Raw genomic sequence first — 27969 nt, forward strand, 5'->3', positions numbered from 1 at the left:
AAGAAAATATTTTTGCCATATAAATCCCTTAAAAAACAACTGAGAATTTGGAATTTTTATGATTCCTATGTTGCATAGTTAAATACACTGACTGAAAAAGTCCCCAAAGACTCATGAAATAATAACATAGCTATGCCCTACTATGACCTAACTTTCTAGAAAAAACGTTAGTAATATTAACTGCCTTATGAATTTTGCAGCTCTCCCTAGGGAATTTTTTCTTTTTTTTTTTTTTTTTTTTTTTTTCAATTTAAAAACCCGAACACTAGACGGAATCATTTTGCAAAACTGCCTTCCAATTTTGGTGAAGAAGAGTATAACTCTCATTATCACTTACATTGTTTCTTGTTGCAGTTAGAAAAAGATTGTACGAGTAAAGCTCACAAATAGTCAATAACAAACTGCTGATTAAAACAAGGACTTAAATAAAGCTTCAAGAACCACTGCTTTGGATAGATAATCCAAAATATTGTCTAATATTAAGTAGCCTTCAGACAGATTTCTGGGCTTGGCTCCTCTCTGTCCCACTTTTAATTAACTTATTTATATTTTTCTTAACATGACAGTGAATGGTATATCTGAAATGTAGTTATTTTAGGAGAGACTAACTAGATCTAACAGTGTTCTTAAATGACTACTGCGCTGGGAATTAGATTACATTCTTTCTGTGTGACTCACACAAAAATATGTCACATTTCTGTTCATAGCTAAAAAAACATCATCTGATTAGTGGTGCTTCCTGAATGTCACTGTAGGCAAATTCCATTTCCTGCTTCTTTTGAAAAAAAAGTAGAATCATAAAGTTGCTGCCTAACTAAATAAATTTTAAACCCCATCAGCAATTAGTTTTTCTTACATGGTTTTAGAACAGTTCAGCAGGTACACTTTGAGAACTTTATCATAAATACCTCTTCGACAGATCTAGAAGCAGACCATCAAGATAAATAGTAGGATTGCTTCCAAAACAGTACTGCATCTTTGTTGGGATTGCACAATTGTAGTTTCAGTTTTATGCTATATGGAACAATCCTCTGCCTTTTTACAAGAATTACATAAATATTAAAAAGTGAAGCATCTTAAAATATACTTACAATTTGACATAGACACTTGTGTTCATTGACAAGCTTTTCCAGAGATAAGGATTCGATTACATCTGCTTCGGACAGAGCTCCTTCTCTGTCCTGCTTATTTGCCAGCCTAAAGAGAAGATCAAAAGAATACTAGCAGCCTGACACCAGACAGATTCTCACATCTCCAAAAGTAGTTTCTGATAAATGAATGAAGGTGAGGAAGAAGGAAGAAGTAAAGAGAAAGTGCTTAGTTTCACCTTTGATCCTTAATTGTTCTTTCTGCCTGACGAACATTTTGGTGCACTACATTCAGCACACACCAATATTAAATAATTACTAAGCACCCATAGAGAAAGCAATGATATTTTACAGATAAGAAGATGGTTGTAAAAGACTGCCCTATTCAACATCTAAAGCTACACAACACAACCTGTTGGAGTCTATGAATCCAAGTTCAGAACTTTTCAACTTTCAAAACCACCCAAGAAGGTAAGACAAAGCAATTATAGGCATCGTGACCACTTCTTTAGGAAAACAGGCTAACATATTCTCAGTCATTCCCTGCTATGTGCAACAGACATTATCCTAGTTATACAATAACTATACAATATAGAATAAAGAATAAATTGTCAGAAGCAAAGGAAAAGTTTATCTGAAGCAACCTAAAGTGCAGAAAATGTAACAAAACAATTAACACGCTAAGTTTGCCTATGTGTTTAGGAATTCGTCAGACAAGCAATTGCATTCCCTAAGAATAAACTTTTAAAAGGAAACTTGCAATTTTCATGTTGGTCAATGATTTTCTTGGTTCACTCATAAGAAAATTTTAAATAACAGTCACTTAGCTAGAAATAAAAACTATGTATTTTAAACAAACAAAAATGACAAAAAGAGACAAACACATAGGAAATAATTCATGTTTCTTCAGGGTCTGAGGTTTGTATAATGAATAAAGAAAATTATATATAAGAAATCAAGTCAAAAAAAGAGTTGTTCCAATCCATAAATATTCTTGATGACAGTAGGATACATAGTCTTTCCCCTCCTATTACCTGCTTTTAATTAAAAGCTAGGAAAATAAATCTCTAGGAACCATGAGAGGAAATGTAAGTATTTCACTAGCAACAGAACACTCCTGTTCAAAGTTACTATTTTTCAGCATGAAAAACAGTGCTATTTGCTTTGAACCAGTGTAGACCATTTTCAAATACAAGCATACAATGCAACCTGATTTTATTGATGTTCTGAAATTCAGCAACCCTTCCATTGCAAGAGAACTCTGATTCAAATTTCTGGATAAAATCACAAATGTTTGGCTTCCATGAATGCAGTAGCAGATTCTTTTGGAACCATGCTTCATGGCCTTTATTCTGAGAACTCAAGTCATTCACATTAACTCAAATAGCTTTTAGGCAATGTTAGGCCAAGGCTTGTACTTTGGATTTATCATGCTCCTTGTGGAGAAGGAACAGTGGCATAAAGCCACTCCATAGCTAGCACAACTTGCCAGGACCTCAGTTTAATCTAAGAATTTATTCCTTCCCATTTGCTAGGATCACAGTATTACAACCTCAGTTCTTAATTATTTTACTCTCAAGAGAGTTTTCAACCGCAAAAAGACATTAAAAAGCTGTTTTGCATCTACAGCTCAAAAAATATTCCTTGTCCCCATCAATGTCACACTTTGCTATGCCAATCAACTTCACTGATTTGCATGAAGAGCTAGAAAGAAGACAATGCTTTCCCCACCCTCTTTTAATCTGCTATTCTCATTTCTCAACAAAAAGAGTAATTCCACAATACTTTTTATGATTTAGTGCAGAGAATTCCTAACTGTGTTCAAGGCATGTACAGCAGCTGTGACATTTTCAATATGCTTATGATACTCTGGCACTGTTCCTTCTCACCAACTGGAAATGACAAGTAGTATCCTCTCAGTATTTGGCTATGAAAAAGAGGCAAAGCTAAACGAGTGAAAAAATAAAATGGAATTCAAGAAATCAATGGAAAATAATCGAAAGACTGCAAACAGCTATGTGCCCTCTCCCCCTTTTTTGGGGGGTATTTATTGAACTTACCTTTGTCCCAATAGGAGACTCATACTGCACTGCCCCCTAGTCTTAAAAAGCCTTAAACTGCTTTAAAATGTTTGGTACTGCTGTCAATTCCTGGATCTAATTGAGAAAAAGATTTCCAAACACAGATTTTGTTGACACAGTCTATTTCTTACTCATTTCAAGATTAAATAACTGATATGTTTACTACATCATTGGACTGCACGTTCTACAAAGCACACCTGAAACAGAATGAAATGCTGTCAAGCTGCATAGCTCAGAGTGAGTCCAACAGTGAGTGACATCCCATAACTTGCAGTACCTGATGATTTTAAACCTCTAATATTTTGAAAGGCATAAACTTGGTCTTTCTGGTCAACTAGCTACCATTTTCTCCAGAGCACTCCTGTTGCAACACTAACTGTATTAAAAAAAAACCACAGCTCAGGAACTGTATCTGGAAAAGCAGCATACCCAAATAATAGTCCCCACCTTATGCTCCCCAAGGACTGAAGTGGTACAGCACACGTCATACATTTTCAGCTGGAGACCCCTGCCTGCCTCAGCCTTCAAGCTTGTAAATGGAGTTAAAATACTTGTATGATACTGTGAGAAAGGACATTATTTATGTGTGTATATATATATATGTATACATATGTGTACATATAAACACACACACACACTTTTTCAGGTAAATGTATTAACAGATCCATGACCCTCACTTCTTCCCTTCATGCTTAAGCATAGAAGAAGGCACTCCCAGCACTTACACTTGTGCTTCCCAAGCAGGCAGTGCTCCACTTGCAGCTTTCAAGGCCTCTATCTAAGGAGCTGCTCTTAGATACTTCCTGCTACAGGGCAGCTCCAGCAGTGATCCGCCTCTCAGCAAGGCTGGGTTTCAAACAGGCAGAACCAGATTCCCCACGTAGAAAGCAAGCAATTTGCCTATTGCAGTTGTAGAAGTAAGCTTCTCTCTCACACCACTGCTCCTGAAGATGAACCCCTGGACAGCTTTATAAAAACCAGACACGGAAGGTGCACAAAAAACCCCAAAACCCTCAAAGGAGTGCCACGCAAGAAACTTGACTTGGGCAAATATTCAAAACAATGTTTTCCAGATTATACTGAAGCTTATTGTCAGGAGTTCCTCTGCAAAGGATAAAACAGAAAACCACCAGCACAGGATTAAGAGGTAATGACTTTTCTTTTTTCTTACTGTTTATGAACTTGGAAATATCAGAAAAAGGATGTAATGTAGTTTAGAGTGAAAATGTGCCAAAGTGACAAGAAATACAAATAATACATTCTCTACCCTGCAAAGAATTGGATAATTTTCTCGTTTAAGAGCCACAGAGCTCTGGTGCTCATGCACAGGTTTTGATGCATAAAACTTCCTTCTTTATGGAATCCGTTAGAGTTATCTTAAAAGGACAGACCTTGATTTTAATTTTCCAAGTCAATAGAACCTCATACATAGCAATTTTTCATGTTTAAAAAACTGTAGGAGGTATTTATCAAAACATACTTGAAAGCACACGAGAGTGTCTGTTGGTTTATCACATTAAGTTTGCTGAGAAATAATGGTTGGCTGATTTTAATTTTGTATAAAGTATATTTTGAACCTTTCCAGTGTAACAAACTTACTTCATGCAAGAAATAAAGAAAAGGTAGGCACCAACTGCTTTTATGTCAAGTAGGATTTTTTTTAAGCAACTAGAGGGCTTTTGAACTTTAAGAGTCATGTGAAACAATGTGGAAAGGGAGTGTATGTGTGCATTGGCACAAATGACATCTACTGTTCAGCAACAAACAATATTTCTCTTAGAAGCCAGAAGACATGCCACAGAGAAAAAAAGTCTGAATGTAAGCTATGTGGGTTCCTTGACCCGTTTCTAAAATGAAAACTACTAAGCAGAGCGAAAGAAAAAAAAATAAATTCAGTATTAAAGTTTATGTGATTATCCAAAAGATTTGTTGGGAAAAAAAATCAAATATGAACCCCATATTTCTATCTCAGCTTTCATAAAAAAAAATGCAACAGGCATTACAGAATGGGTTTATTTGGGAAGGAGATATTTTCTGTGCTGGTATGCATGAACCCATGTTTGCTTTCTTGGTCTGCAGACTTTTAGGGTTTTTCCAAGCATTGTACTTTCCAATGTAGGCATTTCTCTGCACTTGTATGGTATTCTTGTACAGTAATGTAAGACTGAAAACTAAAAACTGTAGAGGGTACACACTGGCAGGTTGCAGTAACCTGTAAAAGTGTATCAGAGATGCTGCTTTTGGGGTTAGGTTTAATCAGAGTCAGTTATCACAAACTCCAACATTTTGAGTCAAACCTGCATGGTGGCTGTCAAAATAAACAAAGAGCAAAGCATCCCTAAGGTCAAAATATCACAACATGATTAAAACTACTGACATCATTAAAGGCAACTTAAGGAAAATGTATTTTTATGAGAATAATTTATCTAAGATCAAGAACATTAGCCTTTAAAGTTACTTTCAAGAAGCCCTACCTATGAGTGAATTAACGTTCCTAGGAAAACAAAGAGAAGCTCTGAATTTAACAGCAGTCTACACAAGGGAAAGAACAATGCTGTATTCTTCAGCCTACAGTTGATCTTTTTTTTTAAAAATGCAGTTCTACCTTTTTTTCCCTTCAGAAATCTGATCTCTCCTCTATTAACTTTTTTCCTAGGCGATCCTATGGACAGCAATCAGCAGAATGTTTTATCCTAGAGAAGTGAGGCCTAAGCAGATACAGTTAGAAAAGGCTTGTGACTCTCTCTCTGGTTTGCTTATGTTAACATTCATAAAAGTCAAACTCCTGATCCACGAACAGGCTGAAAGATGACAGTTTGTCAGATTTTGTTTGTTCTTCTCTCTTCAGTTACCCGTAGCTAATGCTTTTTCAAGCAAGCCTAAGACTGAAGTTCTCAATATTTTTAACAAGCAGATAGAACTAGCCAACAGTTTCAGACCTCCCATGGAGACCATAAGGCACTCCCAGATTAAGATCTAAGCCCCTTCCTTCCCAGGCTTTTTCCTTTAAAAGCTTTTAACTCCACTGAAATAATATAAATGGAACCTCAGCCTTCTGGATTGTTGACAACTACAAACCCATCAGTAATTTTCACTGATTGAGGCTAGGCTCCTTCTCAAATAGGCTCTCCTATTTTATTTCTCTAGTTTGCTTTTCAAGACTTCAATTCTTATGCAAAGTAGTGCTTTGAATATTAGGTTAAGCTATAATGAAAAACTGGTAAATAAAGTGCTACAAGATTACCTGCCTGCAAACATAAAGTAAAAATTTACTTTCATGCAGTTGCAGGGAGACAGATGAGACGTTTGTCTAGTTCAACCTTTTCCTTAAGCAATTCCTCCAGGTCACATTTAAATAACAGAATAGTTAGAAAGCTCATCCTCTTTATGAGAAAGCTCAGCCTCTAGGCAGTTCCAGAGAAACTTCATTCTCATATTACCTTCTGAAGTATGTTAAAAGAAAGCCAACAATTGTAATTTGTTTCATTTTGCTTAAATGGCCCCATTCTCACCTCAAATCTGAATCATATTCCTGTTTAATGAAAACACATTTCACTGACTGGCTTTGCTCTGTTATGAGTTCAATCACACCTACTGATCAAACAGGCTGCATCCAAAGAAATGTTTGAGCTCACATCAAGAGTATTATGTTCATATCTTCCAGAAGTGTAATTCCAACAGCTATGACAATAAATTATATTGCCATATATTTTTATATGAGATTTTTTTAAAAAATATGAAGTATTTTCTTATACTCTACTTCACTTTGATATATCAATATTAGGCCAACAGAAAGTTATTTTGTAAAAGTTGCCTATAAGATATGCTTTTTAAAAAGCTTCCTGGAAATCCTTACATTTATTTCAGGTGAGATCCAAGGCTGTGATATGTAGCTATATGGTCTGACATAGATGAAAAGGGAATGCAAAGTAGGTGGGATGTTGCACAGTACAGAGCCTATATTTCTACTATCAGGAAAGCAAGAAAAAAAATCTTGAAACTGATTTATAGCAATACAACATCATTAATTGGGAATTTCAAACTACATATCCTATTAAGTGGAAAGAATTTCACATGTCCTCCCTCTATCCTGTTGCAGCCCTTTCTGTTGCTCCTAATTTATTTTCAAAAACTACTTTAGAAATGTAGTATCTGGACCTTAATTACGTGATCTTTTGACAGAGGAGATTATAATTTTCTTTCTGAATTTCTGTGACCTATAGGTGGCCATCATATTTATATCAGATAATTCAGCGTAGATGCTGATTTCTAATACTTTTCTTTCTAGAAATATACAAATAAGCCCAGATATCTACAATGAATACATTTACTTCTCTCTACTGCTCATTTCTCAGATCTCTTAAAAAGCACTACTGACAGTAAATCTGGTTTAATAGTTGAAAAAAAACCAAAAAACCCACCACCAAAACATTAAGTTCTTCATTTCTGCTTTTAATTAGGGGATTTTCCGTTACCAATTACAGAGTAAAATCCATAGACTAACGTGCAGAGGGAAATCCTTGTGCTGTCAGCCAGGACTTGTAGGTGCAGCCTCTGTCTCCCTAACTGTGACTCATGTCAGTGCAAAAGCATCAACTCTCCACCTTCCATTACCCTAAATATCAGCAGGGAACATGAGAACTGCTATCTGTAGACACAGAAATGCTGGTAGATGTTTTTCCCCATCTGCAGTCACACATTCTTAACAAAGGTTCCTAAACTCAAAGGAACAATCTCAGATTTCCCACCGATTCACTGTACATTGTTGAACCACATACCACACAAAATACCAAACACCCCATGTTTTTATAATTGGAACATGAGAAGTGCTGACAGTTGTAGAGATTTTAAAAGAAAAAAAGCTTGTTATACAAATTATGCACAAACTGCTGTATGCCCCAACTCCACTAACACTAAAGTCTACAATTTATATTATTCCCTTCTCTTCTCCTTCATGATTGTTTCCTGTATCATGCAACACCACACAAATAAAACAGCAGCATGATTGTGTTTCTGATTTCTGGCCAAGTACCCATGAACATTTGAAATATTTCAAGTAACTCAAGTCTATTTTTCCCCCTCTGCATCTCCCTCGGGGGGCTTATTCCAACAGCATGATTTGGTTACACTTTTCCAGCAACTTTGGACTCATTCTTACTTATTTTATTAACTCCTCAAAAACTCAGACTAGCTTTATTCCATTTTAATCTCGTACTTCTTCTCAGTATTATAACTCCTCCACTTCCCATTTATCTCTTTCACACTAATTAGAGCTACTCCCAACCTATCCTGCTTCTAAATGGAACATTTCTTTTCTCCTGCATATTGGTCATTTTGGTTTCACTGTGCAGCCTTATGGCAGTAATGTTGGGTCACCCTGCCTCAAGGAGACAAGAAACCAGATTTTATTTCTTCAATGCTACCTAGCAGGCAGTGCCAGAAGCAGTGTGCTACAGGTTATTTCCCAGAGACGAAGACTAAAAATTACAAATGACCTTAGCATATTAGTATTTTATTTATGTGAACAATGAGATTACTTATTATCACTGAAGTCCCCTGTACTGAAAATACAACTGATTTTGCAGTACCGCATAATTTTAACTCTTAATATAAATTTAGCCACCTTCCACATACAATGTCATCTTTTTTTTAGACTCATGACAAAGGCAAGCTCTCTGCCTTTGGTATTTTCCTGTTGAACCACTCCCACACTTCCCACAAACAGAAACTTGAACTTTGAACTATTTTTAATATGCTTTTCCAAGGACTTATCATCTTAAGACAGAGATGCTTTAAGAGCATATTTTCATACAACCTCCTTGCTGTGTGATTATGCTTGCTTTAGGCATGTGTGGATACAAGATAGTTTAGTTAAAAGAAACTTTTTAAACAAAGGAGAAAACAAACATAACCTGCAGCAAGATTGCTTACTCTGGTTACCTAAGATATATTTTGGGGCATCCTTGGAAGATTCTACAATGCTATCAAATATGTAGTCTTTTCTTGTGAAAATATGCAAGAAAACACCATCTTTGGAACAAACTGAAAATTCAACTCAGACCTCTAGTTTTCCCAGTGGAGTACATAAACCGTATGTTAAACTACAGGCAATTAAATGCTATATGTGTACCACTAATTTTTTGCTTTTAAACTTCAGACACCTGATGTAGTAATCTAGTTCCAGACCAAAGTATGACTACAAACATTACTCAGAGCCACTGTGCTTCAAAAATAACAGTTATACTGTTTTGTTGACACCATATAACAGAGCTATAATGTATATTCACGGCAACCTAGAAATTAAGTAAATAAGAATGTTATTGATACCAACAATAACAACAGAAGAAGAAAGATTACTTGTAACCTGAAATTCCTTTGGGACATTTTGCCCGAAAGTGGTGCCTTTAATCAACTCATAACTAAAAGGAAAAGGAAAACATACCAATACTCATTTTTGTTGCAATCATAAAAAACCCAACCAAACAAACAAAAAAACAAAAAGGAGAAGAGTATGATGCAGAATACAGATGATACAACTCTAAGAGCCCTTAAAGCGACAATTCTGTCCCTTATTTTCTTCAAGTCCTCTTCTTCTGGTGGACAGCAGTATGTTAAAATAAGTATAAGAAAGCATTAAAATTTCATTGAATACAAACTTTTGTGTCATGCATTTTAATGAAGGCACTGAATAACAAAGAAATAGTGAACAAAACTGCAGAAATAGTAAACAAACAGAAAAACAGAAAATAAAAAGGTTTTTGTCAGTCATTGGGTAGAGAGGATATCAAACAATTCATCAAAGCCAGAAAAGAATGACTTAAATCTAATTACAATCAGTAATAGAGTTCCATGCAACCAAATTACCTACTTAACAAATCCACTTATATATTTTAATTTAATGCAGACCAAATCTCACATTTGGATGTAGGATACCTGTATACTGTGTCTAGTAATAAATTAGATAGGTGGGAGAATATTCTGTATGTCTGCTTTGGATCTTTCAACTTGGTTTTATTTATTTGGGCTGGGGTTTTTGTTTGGTTTTTGTTGTTGTTTTTTTGTTTGTTTGTTTGTTGGGGGTTTTTTTTGTGCCCTTAAAAAAAAAAAAATTGAGATTATGTAAACATTTCAATTTCCAACAGATCCATAATTTTTGAAGTTAGGACATACTTTATCATCATAACTGGTTAATAATGGTGGTCCAGCCATCAGAATCTATTATTCTTCTAGTCAGTTTGCTAAGGTAATTGCTGTAATAAAGGCTTTCCCAGCCACATATGTCATAAGCCCATGTATGAGGGATAGATAACCCTGAAAAGTAAACACAGCGAAATTATCAGAAGACCATTGCAATCCTCTTGAAATGTATTTGACAAGGATGTGAAAAATGTGTTCCTGAACCTGTCAACAATATAGGAAGATGCCTACCAGAAGAACAAATACAAACTTAACCACCATCTGCATGAAAAAACATTGTTGGGGGGGGATGGGGAGTCTTTCTAGAAAAAAAAGTGTACCTGTGACAAAACTGAAATGCTGCATATGTAATCCTACTTTTTGACCCCAAATACATGTATGAAAACACAACAGTAATCCTTGAACTCCAAGTACAACTTAGGAAATGAGTACAACTGGGCCTTATTCTTCCTCCTTTCTCTTCCTTACACCTGCAACATCATCCCCAAATCCTTCCTGTAGCCCTGTCTGTTCTTGGGCTGTTTTCAACCTTAGGATGCTTTGCAGTGTAGAAAGAAGGCACAGTGCCACATCAGTTTGACTAGTTACTGAAGTTACTAAAGCAACACCATTTCTACTGATTATCTTTTATTAAAGATCAACTAAAGCTTGTGATTTTGGCTCCAAACATATGGTTTTAGCATCAGTTTAGGCAGAAGATGACACAGCACTATTTCTGTCTGAGAAATGGCCAGAAAGATGGGCAAACCTCACAAATGCTCTTCAGATTTTTATGTGTAATAGCATTTAGGACAATTTCTAAACATAGGTAATAATTTGAAGCTGGAGTTTAACCAGCTAATGCTTTTCTATCTGCTGATTTGTTTTGTCTTTACTGCAGCTCTCTTGGCTACTTTAACCACAGTTTTTCAGCCTTTGATGAATTAAAGGTCTGATAAAGATCAGCTATGCAGTGTTAATTTTTAATTTCAGAAGGATGCATTTCTAAAATCTATTTTTTTCATGTATGGGACATACTAAATCACTGGTAAATACTTAAGTTCACATATTCACTTTACTCAATTCTAAAAGAATAGGCATATTCTTCTATTGACAAGAAACTTCAAGGAAAGAGATCTTTCATCTCAATCAAAAGAACAGCAGGACTTGCCCCTATACACATACACAAACACACAGGACAATGACAAGGTCTCAATATGAACAAAGCTTGTTGTGGAACACTAAAGAAGTCAAGTCAACAATTTCCAAGGTTACCTTTGTCATGAAGACATCCTTATTTATTTGAAACCAGCATGTATTTCAGTTGCCAGTATAATCAACCACAGTTATTGGCAAGCACATTCAGTGGCAGGTTTTAAAGGCAAGCCTGGTAGGATAAAAGATACAAAACCAGAGCTCAATTGCATACATTCCGCTCTTTAGTGAGACTGATTGTTAAACAAGAAAAAAAATCCATTAGCAGCTCTCAAGTACTTTCTGCTTACTTCTCTGCAACTTTGATATTTGAGAATATTTGCAGATTTGCAATTTTGTTGCTTTTCTTTTGTTTTTCCCCCCCCCCCAAAGGAATACAACTATTTCAAGAGCAATGTATCCAAAACATTGAAAAGTACATGTCAGTCGTTAATGGATACACAAACTGAAGATGAAGCCCAGTATGGTTCGTATGCTCCTATGTTTAATTAACTTTTAAACCACAGAAATTTAATCATACAAAAAACTGGTAAAGTTCCCTTTCCAGAAATTTTACTGTGTTCTGAAGGAGTAACTGGATGACTACCTGCGTGTTTTAAAGCTTTCCAGTAAGTACTTGTTTTCTTAGATACAAGACAGTCCTGCCACCTCAAATCATAAGCATTAATATCACTCTCAGAACTTGCTTTTAATCACAGGCTTGTCAAGCCATTCTAAATTAACATGGGTCAACAAATGTGTTAGGCTAGACTAAGAGATTTTCAGGTCACTTCTCTGAAGCTTTGTTTAGCACTCTCGGTTCCTTTCACATGCCCCAGACTGAGCTTTCCCTGCAGCAGTCTTGGTGGTGCCAAGCAGCTTTGAAACATTCCTAAAGAATGTTATCTTGAGAAATTGCTCAACTTCTGCTGTCAGGAGGTACACAGCAAGTTAGGCAATGAAGAGGAATTACTGTTACAAAATTAACACATGCTGCATTTTCTCCACCCCAAAATAATGTTTTCCAATAAATTCCTATCAAGCTTGCCTGATCACAAGTCTCAGCACATTACTGTAACTTCTAATGACCAAAAGGCTTTTTGAGTTCTCTTGGTGTAAATCAACATTAAGTTCTGCTACTAAGGCATTAAGGGTGAGGACAGGGGGAGGAAGGCAGTAAAGGAAATGCACACCAGCGTAGAACATTAATGTTTTTTCTTACTATTGATCTCTGTAGCATTTCAAGTTTGGTTTTGTTTTTTTCTTTCAGCTAATCCTTCTGCAGAGTCAGATTTAAGTCTGTGGAAAATGTGTTCACACTGTTCAACTCCATGATTTATATTATACAAAAACCTTTTTAAGGACTTCAAATACGCATAAGGGAGCAGAAATACCACAGCAGTATCATTTGAAGCTTTCCAAATGTAACAAAATTACTTGAACATTGACAGGCTACTGGATGATTGATTCTTAGCAGTTACTACAAATGCACTCCTTTGGCTACTTGAGAGAAATACTGCATTTACTACTTAAAAAAAAAAAAAAAAAAAAAAAAAATCTTTAGCATTGGAGTTTAAGAAATGCTCCTATAAAAATCTACTATTTCAGAAGACTGCTCTGAAACCTTTGAAAGCAGCTAAAATATACTACTGTACTGTTTAAAGTTTATGTTTAAACAACCCTTTGAAAGATATGCATTTGCTTTAACAAGAAGACTCCAAGTGAAAATCCCATCATCTTCCAGTCCTTAAAATTTTACTTTACTAAAATTTTCCATTGTCCATTATGGTCCAAAACATTCATGTAGAACTAGAGGAAAACACTTTCTCCTAAAATTAAAAATATCTGCACTTCGACAGTCTCTAAAACACCCACAATGAAAAGCTTCTCTTAATTATATCTCTGGTAAAGCTAGCACAAGAGCTAGGGTAGAAAGCATAACTAAATCCACTTTCTATTAAATAAGAAACAGTACTGAGTTTTATCCCACTATGGTGCATAAATTATATTTGCATAATTTTTATTAAGACTGCAAATGTAAGAATAGATTACAGTAATCCAAAAAAGCCTTACAAAATCTTCATGCTGCAACATTAGTGATATGGACCCACCTCTATGAAAACTCACATTAAAAAAAATAATTTCAAGCTAAATTATTACAGTTCTGTTTTGCTGTAGTTAACTACTTCAGTTACCATCAGTTTAACTGCCCAGGCAAAGAAAGGAAAGAAAAATGGATGAAGGTTTTTCAGTATGGCAAAACTAGAAGCATAAAGTAGCTTATTCATGCCAGAAGTCAGATAGACTGATTCACTAGGTAAGTCTATCATGACCTTAAAAGCTGAAGTGTGTTTCCTACTGAGAATCCAAAAAGGGAGCAGCAGATTTCCAAAAAGTTTTAAAAGTTGATTAGTTTTCATGAAAAAGGAATTATAATAAAATATGAGTTTGAATTACTCCTCTCTTCCTAGAACAGAACTCTTGTCTGCAAGACATGTTACTCATTGTTCAATATTCTAGACTCTACACCACAAATCTACCACAAAAATGGGCTTGGGCTATGCGTCACTTTATGTGGATAAGCAGTAGAGTAAAGAAGCTGAGGGATTCTATTAAAAATACCCATCTGAAAATAAATTCAAAACTTTAGGTTATGTTTAAATCCTACAGAAAGTGGATTAAATGGTGGAGTGCAGTGACACCACCTACCTTCTACTTTTGTTCACAAGAACTACCACTTGCAATTCATTGCTACTTTTACCTGACCTTTGCACAGAGGGAAGCAGCTCTAACCTCCAAAATTACTTTTCATGCATAGATATAACTAACCTTAATTGTTGTTACACTTTGACTACAGGGAAACAAGAGAAAAATATAAACTGTGTTGCAAGAGTTGAAAGAAACCTGGAAAAACCCCTGAACACATAAAAGATGAGAGACCGTCTCCAAGAGCTTAAATTGAGAGTAAAGGAACTACAGATAGCTGGAGAAAACAACAGTGCAATTGTACAAGAAGAACAGGAGGAGTTTGAACAGCAGGCCATTATTTATGAAAGGGAACCCATAACTGAAAGGCACTTGCATGAAATCCAGAAGCTTCAGAATGAAATTAGTAATTTGGTGGAGGAAGTTAATAAATTTAGTCAGCAACAGAAAAGCCTACTGTCTTCAATGAGAAGATTCAGTGTTCTGAAAAAAGAATCTAACATAGCAAGAGAAATAAAAATTCAAGCAGAGCATATAAGTAAAAGTTTGGATGAACTGTCAAAAACAGTGAAAAAAGCTGAAAATGAACATGGGCCATCACGTGCCACCGTAAGAATTTTAGCTTCCCAGCATGCTTTCTTATCCCAGCGCTACCTAAATGCTATGCTCTCATACAATGATGCTATCACTGTTAAACAAGAGAAATGCAGAAGATTTATTGTCCGACAGCTTGAAGTAGCTGGTAAAGAGGTATCCGAGGAAGAGGTCAATGACATGCTCCAACAAGGAAAATGGGAGATTTTCAATGAAAATCTGCTCACTGAAGTCAAAATTACCAAAGCTCAGCTTTCAGAGATTGAACAGAGACACAAAGAACTAGTCAATCTGGAGAACCAGATAAAAGACTTAAAGGAACTTTTTATGCAGATATCAGTTCTGGTGGAGGAGCAAGGGGAGATGATCAACAACATTGAAATATGTATGAACAACACTATAGAATACACTCAAGAATCTAAAGAAAAATTTGGGCTTGCAGTCAAGTATCGAAAAAGAAACCCTTGCAAAGTAATATGCTGCTGGTGTTGTCCATGCTGCAAATGATAAATAAAATAAACTCTTTGCAATACCAATGGTTCCTATTTAATAAACTGATCTTGAAAAGCAGTCTCAGGGATCCCTTGATTCCTTCATTTTTCATCCCATTTTCCCTTCCTCAGATCTTTCAGGAGAAACTGCATCTGTTTTTCCAAATACAGTGAGAAGAATGAAAAGAATTTTATGGTTTCAGAGAAACAAACACTAGGGAAAAGGGTATATCGACACAAGTGACACTTTTTTTTCATCCTTCACTTAAACAATGTGTCAACAAACTATGCAAGCTTATGGGAAGCATTGAAAATACTGTTAATGTCAAAGACAGGCTTTGTAAGAATGGTTTAGGTAGCTTTTACAAAGTAATAATCAGAATTCTTATTGCCTTGCACGTTTTTTAGCAATCACATTTATTTGGTTCAAGTTCTAAGATAATTTTTTTCCAGGAATCAGAAATTCTACCAAAAATGTAAACAAAGCAAGACAACATCCAGTAACAATCCAGTAACATCATACCTAAACCAAACAAGAAGTAAGAAAACAGTTCTCAGAAATGTGTCAATAGGAGAAGTTACTTACATGCTTAATAACCTAATTAGCATCATGAAATAAAGGCTGTATTTTATTAGGACAGTGTGTATGGTCTTATGGAATGCAAACAGACATCGGATTATTTTAATAACAGAATGATGTATTTCTCACAGGTTGGAGTTGAGCTGTTATTTTCTGAACACATTAAAGATCACTAGCAGTAGAAGACATCACCAGACCTACTGGAATATTCATTAGCAGCCTGCTGAGAAACCAAGCATTCATAAACTTACATAGAGTTACTTATATCTTCATTAAGATAGAGATAAGACACTTTAATACTGCCTAGCCTATCTATATAAACAGGTGCCTCTGCAGTCTTACTTTCATTAGTACAAAAATGAAGGAAAAAATGAAAAAAAATTAAAAACAAACAAACAAAAAACCACAACAAAAACACAACTCTATCCTTATAAGAATAAATAATCTAGAACCAGAGAACAATTTAGGTTAAGAAGAACTTCAGAGGGACATCTAGACAAACCAGTTGGTCAAACTCTTACTCAAATCATGGCAAGAGTTTCCCTGGTTGTACTCTTGTCCACCATTTCTCATCCTACCACCACACCTCTGAGAAGACCTTTGTTGTGTTACCTTCACACCTTAATAGTAAGCAGCAGAAAGCTCTCTCCCTTAGTTTCTTCATCTTACGTCCAAATAAAAACAATTTTTTGACTCTCCTCATATGTCACACACTCCTACACCAAGCTGTACACCCTATAGTATAACCAAAATTCATCTTCACCGTCTTATTGTAGTGGGAAGTCCAGAACCAAAAACAGTGTAAAAAAAACCCCAAAATAAATCAACCAAAAAAACCAACACCGCCCCCAAAACTCTAAAATACAATACCAAACCAGGAATTTATTTTTTAATTCTTTTAAGCTGTACAAAGACACAATCAATATCACTATATCTGCATCAAGTTGCCACTAAAATTAACTGCTGTCAGAGTACATTCAGAGGTCTGAGCCTTAAAGTAAAAAGTATTATCTATACAGCAGAGACAAAAAATGAAATTAGATAATGATACCACTGATACTATTCCATTAGTCTCCCTTAACTGTTACATATCTGGAAGTTACCTTCAGATTCCAATGGCAGGGTATAAAAAAGATAGTAATCAATGCAGAGAAAAAAATTGAGGTAAACACACTCACATAAGTATATATTTATATATATATATATATACATATATATATATGTGTGTGTGTGTGTATTTATATAAAATACACAGAAACATCCACTAAACAGCAACACCACCCCATCTTATTTTCCCTTTATAAAAACAAATGTACATAACAGGACTTTCCTTCTCTCGTGAGCCTATAAAAAGAAGATATCATGGTACTTCTGTGAAGGATTATTGCAGCCAATGCTGACAGAAGAGAAAACCAAAATGCCATAGACATCACCCTTTTACACAGCATTGCCCAAGGAAGAGTTTACAACAGCATCCTTATCTGAGAAAAATCGTGATCCTGATCTAGCCCTCCCTCTTCACACCAAAGAGATGTTTCTTTGAAGTAAATATGGTCTCATTAAACAAGATCAGTACTTTAGATTCTAGAAGAACACTCAAGCTTCAGTAATATTCAGGAAAACAGCTGCCTATCCATATACAAATAAATAATTCAAGTAGTTTTCAGCTGTGTATTGGTACAAAAATGCCAAAACAGAAATAAAAGTAAAACTCTGCAGAACATCTGAGAAGAGAGAAAACCAGGAAGACATGCGGAAAGCTTTTTCTTAATACAAGCACTATCAACTGAAAATAATTAATATTAACTACAACTTACGTTGACATAATGAGAATTTGATATTGAAATTATGCAGGCTGTAATGACTAAAATAATTTCAGTTTTGCTTTGGTTTTTTTCCCCAGTTACATATTTATGCAGAAGAGAACACAAATTAAAGCAGAGTTGCTAGTATTCTAATAAGAAATGTGAAGTACCAATAGGTGGAATTCCTCTTCACCAAAGTAACATGAAGAAAGCAGCTTTCTACTAAACAACAACAAAACATCAGGACAGTAATTTCTCTGGTACAAAAATATAAGACAAAACACAAGAAACTGTATTTCCTCACATATATGTTTTGTGTCAAAGTAACCCTCTCTGGAAAAAAAACAAAAAAACACAAACAACAAAACAACCAAACCACCACAAAACCCCCAACCAACCAGCTAACCAAGCATTTGTATTTGCCTACATAATATGAAGTGTAAATATTTCTTTCTGATAAAAGGGCAAAACAATTAAAAAATTAGAAAATTTAAACTTGCATACCTCTATGTCTTGAGGATGCTGACAGAAGAATTGCCCATGAACATAAGAAGTCTTACTTTCTACAACTCAATTTTCCCATACATAAGACTGATTAACTACTTAAGCACTTGAGTGTAAAACAAGGCCTACGCAAGAAAAGCAAACATAAATTAATTAGTGACACGGAACAGAAAAAAAAAGAAGCCAATATAAATTCTAACATCTTCACATAATTTGTACTCAAGTAACAAGTTAATAAAAGCCAATGCCATCAGCACTTGAGGAAAATGTAAAAATGATACTGTGATACCTCCATCAGTGGTGACATATAAAAAGATGCCACAGTAGCAATTTGATTTAAAGCAAGTATCATGCTGAACAATACCAAAACTGTTATATTCCCATGTGACTGCAATATAGTGTCTAGTACCAATCTTATGCCTCCATTGCACAATTCAGCCCATTTTCTTTCCTGGCTATTTGGCCTCCATTCCTCCCTGAGCAGTGCTCAGTACAACATGCATAGGTGTCCTGTTGGATTAGGGCACACAGCATGCAGCAGACAGGGATGGAAAAAAAGATGGCAAAAGGAAGAATGGGACAGTAACTTCAACTCTGCTTGCTCTGTAATTAAGATTGCATCTCAAATGCTTTGTTAATAGATCCTGTTCTTCATTATGAAATGCTAGCCATCCACTCCCAATAATTCACATTGGTATCTTCCTAGCACTACTCATAGTATGAAGTTATTTTGAACAAAATACAGCTAAGATGGCACGCAGTGGCACTAATTGAGATTAATTCTCAGTGCTCTTCAGAAAGGAGCGTTGCTTGTTTTGGCAGATGTAAAGTAAAGTAGGAAGAATATTCTGAGGAAATGTCATGTTATTCAAAGAAATAATAGAAATTGCATATTTACTGGGAAAAGCTAGCATTTAAGAAAAATGCATTTTAAACTCCAAGAAAAAAGTACCTTTTTTCAGAATAAAACACATTTTTCAGAGACCTACTCTCCTGGAAAGATTTTTTTTAAAGTATGTATTGTGGATATAATTTTCCATTTTCTTCATGAAAGAATCAAGAGCCTCATTTGCACACCACTCTGTACATTATAATTAAAATACTTCTATTACACACACAGTCCTAGCTGGAGAACATACCTAGTCTCGTTCTTCCACCTCTTTTCCTGTTATTCTCCCAAATACACACTTTAACCTAGTTGGGTAATAAATTATAACTACGTTGTCTTTGTCGACAATACCAGAGAACAAGCTCTGGCCCCTGGATAACCAGTATGGACTTAGATCCATGATCAATATTTGGACTGAACAACTTTTGGATATCCCCTTCTGGAAAGGACTGATCACATCCATGCTAGAACACCTGACCCTGGTATCTTGGGGACTGTGTGTGATGTCTCTCTAGCCTTAGGATTTACATACATAAAATTATTTTCTTCTTAATTCAGTATGTCCAAAATAATGATTAGTGCACTGCATCTTATGAAATTTTTTTCATGCTGATACACACTTTTAGTTTTGGTGGCCATAGCATGAGGGCACACAGCGTGCATGACGTGATGATGCAGTGCTAGAGACCTGTCCTGATTTATTAAGAGCTGAAGTTGGTGTGGTCTACACCCTTAGTACCTGTCCAAACTACAGTGTTATACAGACATCCCTCTTCAGGAAGAAGAAGGACATGCAACTGTTTCTCTCCAAGAAGAAATAAGAGATTTAGCTACTACACACACAGTATGGCTCATCGTAGTGACTGCACCCAAAGAACAAAACAAAAAAGGTGGGAGAGGGGACTGAATGATTAAATCTCTCCATATACACAAACCATATAATTACTGTGCTGTTCTAAATTGAATAATAAAAAAAGTCTAAATTGTCTACTATGTGTCAGACTTCCAAGCTTTTCCTGGTGACCATTAGTTGTATCACCGTTGATTTTTTTCCTTGTTTGTTTTTGCTGGGGGCTTTTTTGTTCCTTTGTTTGTTTGTTGGGGTTTTGGTTTTGGGTTTGTTTTTTTTTTGGGGGGGGGTGGTTTTGGATTTTTTTTTATTTTTGTTGGTTGTTTTTTTGTAGGTTTTTTGCAACTCCAGGTCCACATCAGCGAATGGTAAAATCTGAAACTGAATGCCCCTACAGAGGACTTAATGAGTATCTAGAGCAGTGAACAAGTCTGCCAGCAGAGCATCACTACTCATTAAAAGCACAAGGCCTTTTCTATTAGCTTTACAAATTCTTCACCATGTCACAGAAACATTACGTTACTGCACTGCCCAAGCATAAATACAGTCTGGGCAGAGAAATTATTGAGAGCAGCCTCAAGGAGGACTTGAGGGGTGTTGGTTAATGAAAAATTCAAAACAAGCAGGCATTATGTCCTTGCAGCCCAGAAAGCCAACTGTATCCTGGCTGCAGCAAAAGAAGCATGACAAGCATGCTGAGAGCTAATTACCTCCCTCTATTCCACTCTTGTGAGCCCCACCTGGAGTACTGTGTCCAGGTCTGGAGTTCCCAACACAAGAGAAGGGCCACGAAGATAATCAAAAGCTGGAGCACCTCTCCTGTGAAGACAGACAGAGAGATCTGGGGTTGTTCAGCATGGAAAGGAGGCTCCTCCCTGGCAGCCTTAGAAAAACTTCCATTACCTGAAGGGGCTAAAAGAAAGCTGAAGAGGGACTTTTTACAAGGACATGTCTCTCCATGGGGTAAGCTTAAAGAGGGTAAATTTAGATTAGATATTAAGAAGGAATTCTTTCAAATAAAGGTGGTTAGACACTGCAACAAGCTGCCCAGTGAAGCTATGGATGCCCCCTCCATAGCAGATTTCAAGTCCAGGTTGGGTGGGGTTTTGAGCAGCCTGGTCTAGTGGGAGGTATCGCTGCCCATGGCAGAGAGTTTGGAACTAGATGATTTTCAAGACCCCTTTCAATGCCAAAAGTTCTATGTTTCTATGATTCTGGAGGCCTTACATCCCCCTGAAAAAAATACTGCTCTGAAAAACCACTGCAAGCCTTTGTATTTTATTTTTTAACTCCAAAAGGGTAACTCATCCTCAAACACCTTTTCTTAGGCTAAATTAATGAAATGCATTATTTCCACAAATCTGAAGCATAATATTTTACAAAACCTAGTTTTTAAGCATAGAAGTTCATGCATCTATCTGTTCTATAGACAAATGTCTCCAGAAATGTTGAAACTTTGACTTTTTATTAATTAAAACACATGCACTAAAACAAAAGCACATGCCAAAAACTATTAAAGTAAATCTTATTTAATGACTTTGCTGATCATGTATCAGCAGCACCACCATGTGTTAAGAGAACAAGACATTTATTGCTGTGAGATTACTGGTATTGCAGAATATAATGAAACATTTATAATTTAACTAATAGATACAGGCCTGAATAGCACTATTTTCACAACGTGTCACCATGTCAAACTTGCAGGGCCTTTAACCTATCACACAATTTCAAGTAATATTAGAATTTAAAGAGTTAAAAAAACCCAAAACAAACAGACCACATTATTTTTCCACAGGTAATGAAAGAGAAAATAAATAAATATCCCTAATCTGAGATGCAGTGAATGGATTCAGTATATCATCACGTACAACCCAGGAAGCAAAGGAAGGAAGAAACGAAAAACCAAAAACAAACAAACAAAAAGGCTTTGTTCACTGGTATGACATTTAGAATGGCGTAAATACTTCAGAAATACTGTAAAACTGATTATAATATTGCTCCTTGCTGCAGATTCCACAGTACTAGTATCCTTTATACTTCTGTTTATACTATACACAAAGACTTCTTTAGGAGCTGTATTGAGGGTCAAAACTTCAGATCAGGAGAATATTTATTAATGTTACTTACACTAACACAGGTTTTCCCGATATCTTAGGGCTGTTTAAAACTTCTATCATGGTTTGCTTTGTTTCTTCCATTCTTTCAATGTCACTGGAATCCACGACAAATATTACACCATAGGATTCTGCGTAGTAATTTCTCCAGATATTTCTAATTCGTTTTCCACCTCCTAAATCAAAGATGGTGACTTCAAAGCGTCCCTGTTTAAGGTTAATCTTGGAAAACCCAACTGTTGGAGCCACGTCTTCAGGAGACTCTGTTAGAGGTCAAAGAAGAAAACAGTCAGTAAAAAGTGCCCTCAGCTATTTAAAGAGGATTTTACAATGTAATTTGTGCAGCAAAATGAATAATTTAAAAACATAAGGCAACCCTCCCTGTTATGTGACAGCATATTGCTAACCACATTTTTTACATTAAGATTTACCCTCTCCTCATGTAATTTCAAATTCTTGTAATATAAATGGCTGAGGGACTAATGCAGAGGAGCAGCAGGGCAGGGGAAGAAAAATAATACAAAAATGCAGTTTTATATATTTATCATCACAGTTGCATTGCAGTGGTGTTCACTGTACTGCAGTTTCTACTTTCCCCCTCATCACCAGCGCTCCCATCTACACAGCTATATAGCATTTGCACAGTATTAATCCAGTTAGAGAAGAACAAACAAAACAGTAAATGCATTATGACCTGGGAAGCCTTGTGCTCTGCCAAATTTATTATTTTTCCCTCATGGTTGCTGAAATAGCTTCAAAAGTTCATATTAAGGGTGGAGATGAAGTGACTGAAACCATGTTCTTCTGAGACGTAAGCTACTTTCTTCCCCTTATTCATGATCAAATTTAGGCCTTTGCTATTTTGCTATTTTTTTTTAATCCATGTAATATGTGAAAAAAACACTATATAATTAATGCTCACCTGCTGCTTCCCTTTTCAGAGGGCAAAGAAAGCCTGTACTTGCCTCACGCTACTAAGTACTACGCATCTCTGCAAGCCTGAGTTAATTTGATCTCTGCAACTGTTTTATGTAGCTTGGTATCACAAGGCAGGAGAAATGGAAATAAAGTTCAGCTTGTTCAGACAAAGAAATGAAGGTATGGTCAAAAGCACTGAGCTTTGAAGAGCATTACAGAAGTTAAATCAGTACCAGTCTTCAGCTTCCATATTCCTTTTTTGAGAATCCTTCACACAATCAAGAAGGGGATTCAGAACAGACCTCTTGGCCAGAACAGTATAAACCAAGCCTCCAGCAAGAGAGGGGGCTGGGATCCCCATTTGTGAAAAAGTACAGCTTCATAACTCAGTAGACTTTATTTTGAATAATGTTTTGCACTGTGAGGTATAGATACATGCTATTACAGGAGAAAAAAAATGTAAATATGAGGACTGGTTAAGGGTGAAAGTTATTGACAGTGCTAAATGTAAGGGGTTATATTGCTCAAACATCTACTCCTATTGTACAGTGAAGTCTCTTCAGTGTAAAACAAGGGTCTGCTATATAAGCTGCAGAACCATTTTGGCAAATATGACTCTGGTAACCATGCTGACTTGCTCAGGCTTAAGAGTCTTAAGAACTGAACAGGTTTAAGAACTGAAATATATTTGGTTTCTGCTAAAACCTAGCCATCCTAACTGCAGTCTCAACCTACAGGCTGTATGACTGTTGCACAGCCAAAAATACTGTTTTATCAACACTGAAAACTAAAGATTCCAATCTCTGCAAGCCCTGCTAAGGAAAAAATAACTAACTAAATTGCTTTCTAAGGGAAGACCTACTCATGCCCTAGGAAACAGCCATTGAAGTCAGAACTATCTTTTCCTGAAATTTCTCTTCTGAAATACCCATCTGTATCTTTTAGAAATAACCATCACATCTAGCTCATAAAAGCACTGAAGTTGATTTGGAAACAGAATGGAAGGCTAAATAATGATTCACTCATGTTTTCAGAGCAAATGTTCAGAAATATGAGAGAATATTAATAACTTTACTCGCACTTTAGCAAGTCCATGAACTTACACAACACGTAAACAAAGTCAAGATGGAATCTCAAAGCCTGCCAAAGCAGAAGTACACTCTTGTTACTACACAAAATGAAAATTATTTAGAAAGATAATCCCATAAGTGGAAAAAAAACAACATAGAGAACTTTGGCTTTTGTGGGCACAAGTTTTATCTCAAATGATATCTTGCTTGCATGTGTCACTGGATGGTGCAAGTACCCTCCAAAATCAAGTCATCTCTTACTGAAGTACCTAGAAAACTGCTAGTGCTTTTCTAGTGATATATAAAGATAAAAAATTGTACCACTAGAACCTCCTTTATGTTATTTATACATGCAATATTCTTCTATTGAATACATACGCGCAACACTAATTTTTATATGAAGTTTACTGATACATGCATGTACTGGCTGGGCACCTGAAAGCATATGTACACAAGAAAAAAAACCAACAGATCCATTAATTTCTCTAATGTATACCAAGATGTGAAATTTAATTACTCAGAATATTTTGTATAATTGCATTAATTCAAAGTAATTATTAATTAGAATGGGGTCTGTAGCCTTCAGAGGTTTTTTGCTAAACTTTCTGACACTTAAAGATGGAGACAGATGGCTTGCTCGTAGTTACAATGTTCCTATTTACTTAACTACGGGAAAAACCTTCCTCTAGCCCAAAAATAGCTATGATGCTCACAAAATTTAAAGAACACAGAACAGATTTTGTTGAAATTCAACATTTTGTAGAGTTTCCAATACAATGGCCAACTAAAGGCACGTAAGTACCAATGTATGTTGAACATCTGGTCACAGTGTTTCTATGATAATGAAACACCCCTAGTCCAACTATTTTAGTCTCTGGACTAAGGGCTCTAGTGCTGCAGGGTCCAACACCTTAAAATGCAGCTCTCTCAGTACTACCTACCTTGCTTCCACACCTTCCTATTACATTTGTAGAAAATGTAGCAGAATGGTAGCAACTTTTCTGAATGACCATTGATTTGGTCTACAGTAGCTCAACATGATGTTAAGTGCAGAGGCCAATGAGCAAATGTGGAGCATACTGTCCATAATTCTTCTAAGCATAAAGTATATGACTGGGAACACCCACGTTAAGTCACCCTAGCCTGACTTGCCAGATATCAGAAATCTGAATCTTGTAATGTTTCAAAGGTAAGACCCCTTAATTTTTCTCTCACCTGCAGGTTTTCACACAATAAGCCCTGTAACATGCTCACTTTGCAACCACACCCTCAGGGAAAAGTACAAGTCAGAAAAATTAGTTTCAACAATATGGAAACAAGAGATGAATTAAGAGATGAAGCAATACTTTTAGTTTAAAATGTTGGAAAACAGTAATAATAGTCTTTCTTTCAATGTTCCATTTAGAAAACAAGCAAGTGAATTGCTTACCTCCTTGAATTCCTCGGACTGTAGCAGTTTTACCAGCATTATCAAGACCCACCATTATTAGTGTCACCTTCCTCCATAAGGAGAGAAAAAAAAAAAATTAGAATATTTTTTCCTCTAGCTAAACATCACTTATTTTATTAAGTGTTCCAATACATGCACAGCATATTTACCACATAGTAGTAGAAAAAATAGGTATAAAAATACTAAATATCAGGCATTATTACAATTGTTTATCTGGTATTCAATATGTCAAACCATCTGATAAGACAGAACAGCAGAATGAGGCATGAAATGAGAAGTCTAATACTGTGCTGTAAGTTTCACATGAGACAATGATTTGTCTTTCAATTTTTATTTACTTGTTGAAATTTAATTTCATGGTACTGTAAATTTTACGCCCCCCTTTTTTTTTTTGTGTGTGGTCATGGTCTGTTTCACAATTTCTATAATTTTATTTCTACTCTCCACCCCCTCTCTACCTCAAAGTTGTTCCTATAATAAAAAATTATTTCTGTCTCAACCAGTGCATCTGAACAGCCATTAGACAGCACACAACACTTGTGTAGAAAACATCTGGTGCTGTAAATAAGCAGTACTTGTTGTGCCTTTCTATCGAGCAGGAGAGCTCCAGGCTGTAAACATGCAGATCAGTGATGTTGAGTACATACAACACATCACCAAACTGATGCACAGTTTAGAATTTATACCAGGACAGGATTTTAAGCAAAGCTATAGGAAAAACATATACCTCAGTTGTTCCTCCTATTCACAAAAACTCAAAGGCATCAAAGGAATTTGCTCAATTTTATGTCCCTTTAATTAAGGAATATTAAAAACATTGTTATTTCCTGTCTTAAAGCTATAGAAGCATTATACATGATGTATAACTTTTTTTTGGAAGAGACAAAAAGCCCTGAGAAAAGAACCTTAAAATGAATACTAGGATCACAGTAAATTGTACTTTAACAGTAAGAAAAAATCCGAACAGCCATGGACATTTATAAACCCACGAGTGTATAAAATACATTGGTGGTGCCAGAAAGATATTCAAACCAATATAATTCTTTGAACAGCAGCCCCTTCTGTAAAACCTTAACTATGCAGCACCAAGGAGCAAATCTTGCTTGCATGACTGAAGCATAAAAAAATGTGGTGTATCCCTTATGTACCTTCCCCATAGTGTCTCAATAGTTTAAAATATACAATGCACTACTGTGGAAGTAGCAGAGGCTAACTAGAGAGAAAAGGATGTAGAATGTCAAAATAAAGTAACAGAAACAAATGAGAATAGTAGTATACCATAAGCAAGAATAGATCACCAGGCTATCCACAAATTGCAGTATTAAAATACTTAAGTAATAGTATGAAAACCAGTAGTACATTGGGGTTATAGTATGCTCTTTTTTAATACATTATACTGTCGCAGCAAGGGAAGACTTGGACACTCAATAGGAGTTATCAGCAAGTAACCCTTTATTGATCATCACACAGCATTTTTAATGCAGTTCTTTAATAAGCTAATACATATTCTGTAATCTAACTATTCTATTGGATAATGCTTTAAGAGGTCAGCTCCACCTTTGATTTCTGGTTTCTCACATCTTTATCTTCCATATTCAGCTAACCACAAGCATCCTATTGTTGTATAATGGCTACAGTCAAGGATATAGTGCCCATACAAGGGGATAGTTAGCAATATTCATGCAACATCAGCAGATCAGACTAGCTGAGTTTGATGCTTCCCAAGAACTTCTTCAGCCATCTGCAACATGTCTACGTGGCCCTTGTCACGTAACCAATCCTCCACAATTCCCCCGTTTTTATTTTGTGCAACCATAACTTGTGTAGTTAGGCAACTAAGACTTTTCCTTACACAGGACAATATGAGCTGACAATCAACAATAATTAATAGTATAATCCCAACAATTTTTAACCCTAGCAACAATAATGAGGAAAGCATAGGTGTCAATCCCCAACCTTGAAACCAAGAAGTGATAATACCATCCAGAGGACTAACTTGTTGCTGTATTTGTTGTGTGTGTCGTTTCAAATATTGTATGCTAGCATGAATACTCTCACTGTGATCAGAAAGATTCATACAGCACATGCCATCAAAGTCCTCACAACCATGACCTTGAGCAAATAACAAAAAATCTATAGCAGCTCAGTTTTGCAACAATGCTTGCCGTAAGCTCTTTTTAATCCATTAAAAGTTCTTCCAAAATCTTAGTAGTCGTATTAGCTTGCTTTTCAGCCCAACATGCTAGTTTAGCAAGATTATTCAAAGCATTTCCAGCTGCTGCTCCTGGAATAAATATGGTTAATGCTGTCCTAGCTGCTACACTTAATAATTCTACCCCATCATCACATGTTGGCGCTAGCCCGATGCTGCGTTCTCTGCGAGCCTTCTGTATGGGAGTATTTCTCAACTCAGCAAAGCGAGGGGCAAAAATGGTTAACAATCCTAGGTAGCAGGGTCC

General features: G+C 35.9%; 2 protein-coding genes across 12 annotated transcripts in view; one reads left to right on the top strand and one right to left on the bottom strand.

Moving 5' to 3' along the window:
* Positions 1 to 27969, bottom strand: part of ARL13B (ARF like GTPase 13B) — a 51010-nt gene that overhangs the window by 15649 nt on the left and 7392 nt on the right. For 5 of the 7 annotated variants that reach the window (XM_071756985.1, XM_071756966.1, XM_071756974.1 and 2 more), the window contains exons 3-5: positions 25490 to 25560; positions 22086 to 22335; positions 1092 to 1197 (exon numbers count right to left, since the gene is read on the bottom strand). In XM_071756985.1, the coding sequence (XP_071613086.1) occupies positions 1092 to 1197; positions 22086 to 22335; positions 25490 to 25560 (427 nt within the window). Of the gene's footprint in view, positions 1 to 1091; positions 1198 to 20698; positions 20778 to 22085; positions 22336 to 25489; positions 25561 to 27969 lie in introns of all 7 variants that reach the window. The other 2 variants (XM_071756941.1, XM_071756958.1) reach the window with 2 other exon arrangements.
* On the top strand, positions 3935 to 15409 carry STX19 (syntaxin 19). 5 transcript variants are annotated; one of them, XM_071757029.1, is made up of 4 exons: positions 3964 to 4159; positions 4243 to 4316; positions 11933 to 12168; positions 14397 to 15409. In XM_071757029.1, exon 4 carries the CDS (start codon positions 14471 to 14473, stop codon positions 15344 to 15346), a length of 876 nt encoding a protein of 291 aa, XP_071613130.1. In that variant the 5' UTR covers positions 3964 to 4159; positions 4243 to 4316; positions 11933 to 12168; positions 14397 to 14470; the 3' UTR covers positions 15347 to 15409. The 5 variants fall into 5 exon arrangements, 3 of the variants coding, with proteins under 3 accessions (XP_071613130.1, XP_071613112.1, XP_071613120.1); XR_011728530.1 differs by lacking the exon at positions 14397 to 15409 and adding an exon at positions 12810 to 14325 and having other exon boundaries at positions 3935 to 4316; XR_011728532.1 differs by lacking the exon at positions 14397 to 15409 and adding an exon at positions 12810 to 14325 and having other exon boundaries at positions 3939 to 4316; positions 11933 to 12026.

The sequence above is a fragment of the Heliangelus exortis genome, chromosome 1 (assembly GCF_036169615.1).
Source record: "Heliangelus exortis chromosome 1, bHelExo1.hap1, whole genome shotgun sequence".
Lineage (NCBI taxonomy): Eukaryota > Metazoa > Chordata > Aves > Apodiformes > Trochilidae > Heliangelus > Heliangelus exortis.

Coding starts and splice junctions, on each gene's coding strand:
- STX19 (XM_071757011.1), top strand. CDS start 14,471: ATGAGAGACCGTCTCCAAGAGCTTAAATTGAGAGTAAAGGAACTACAG.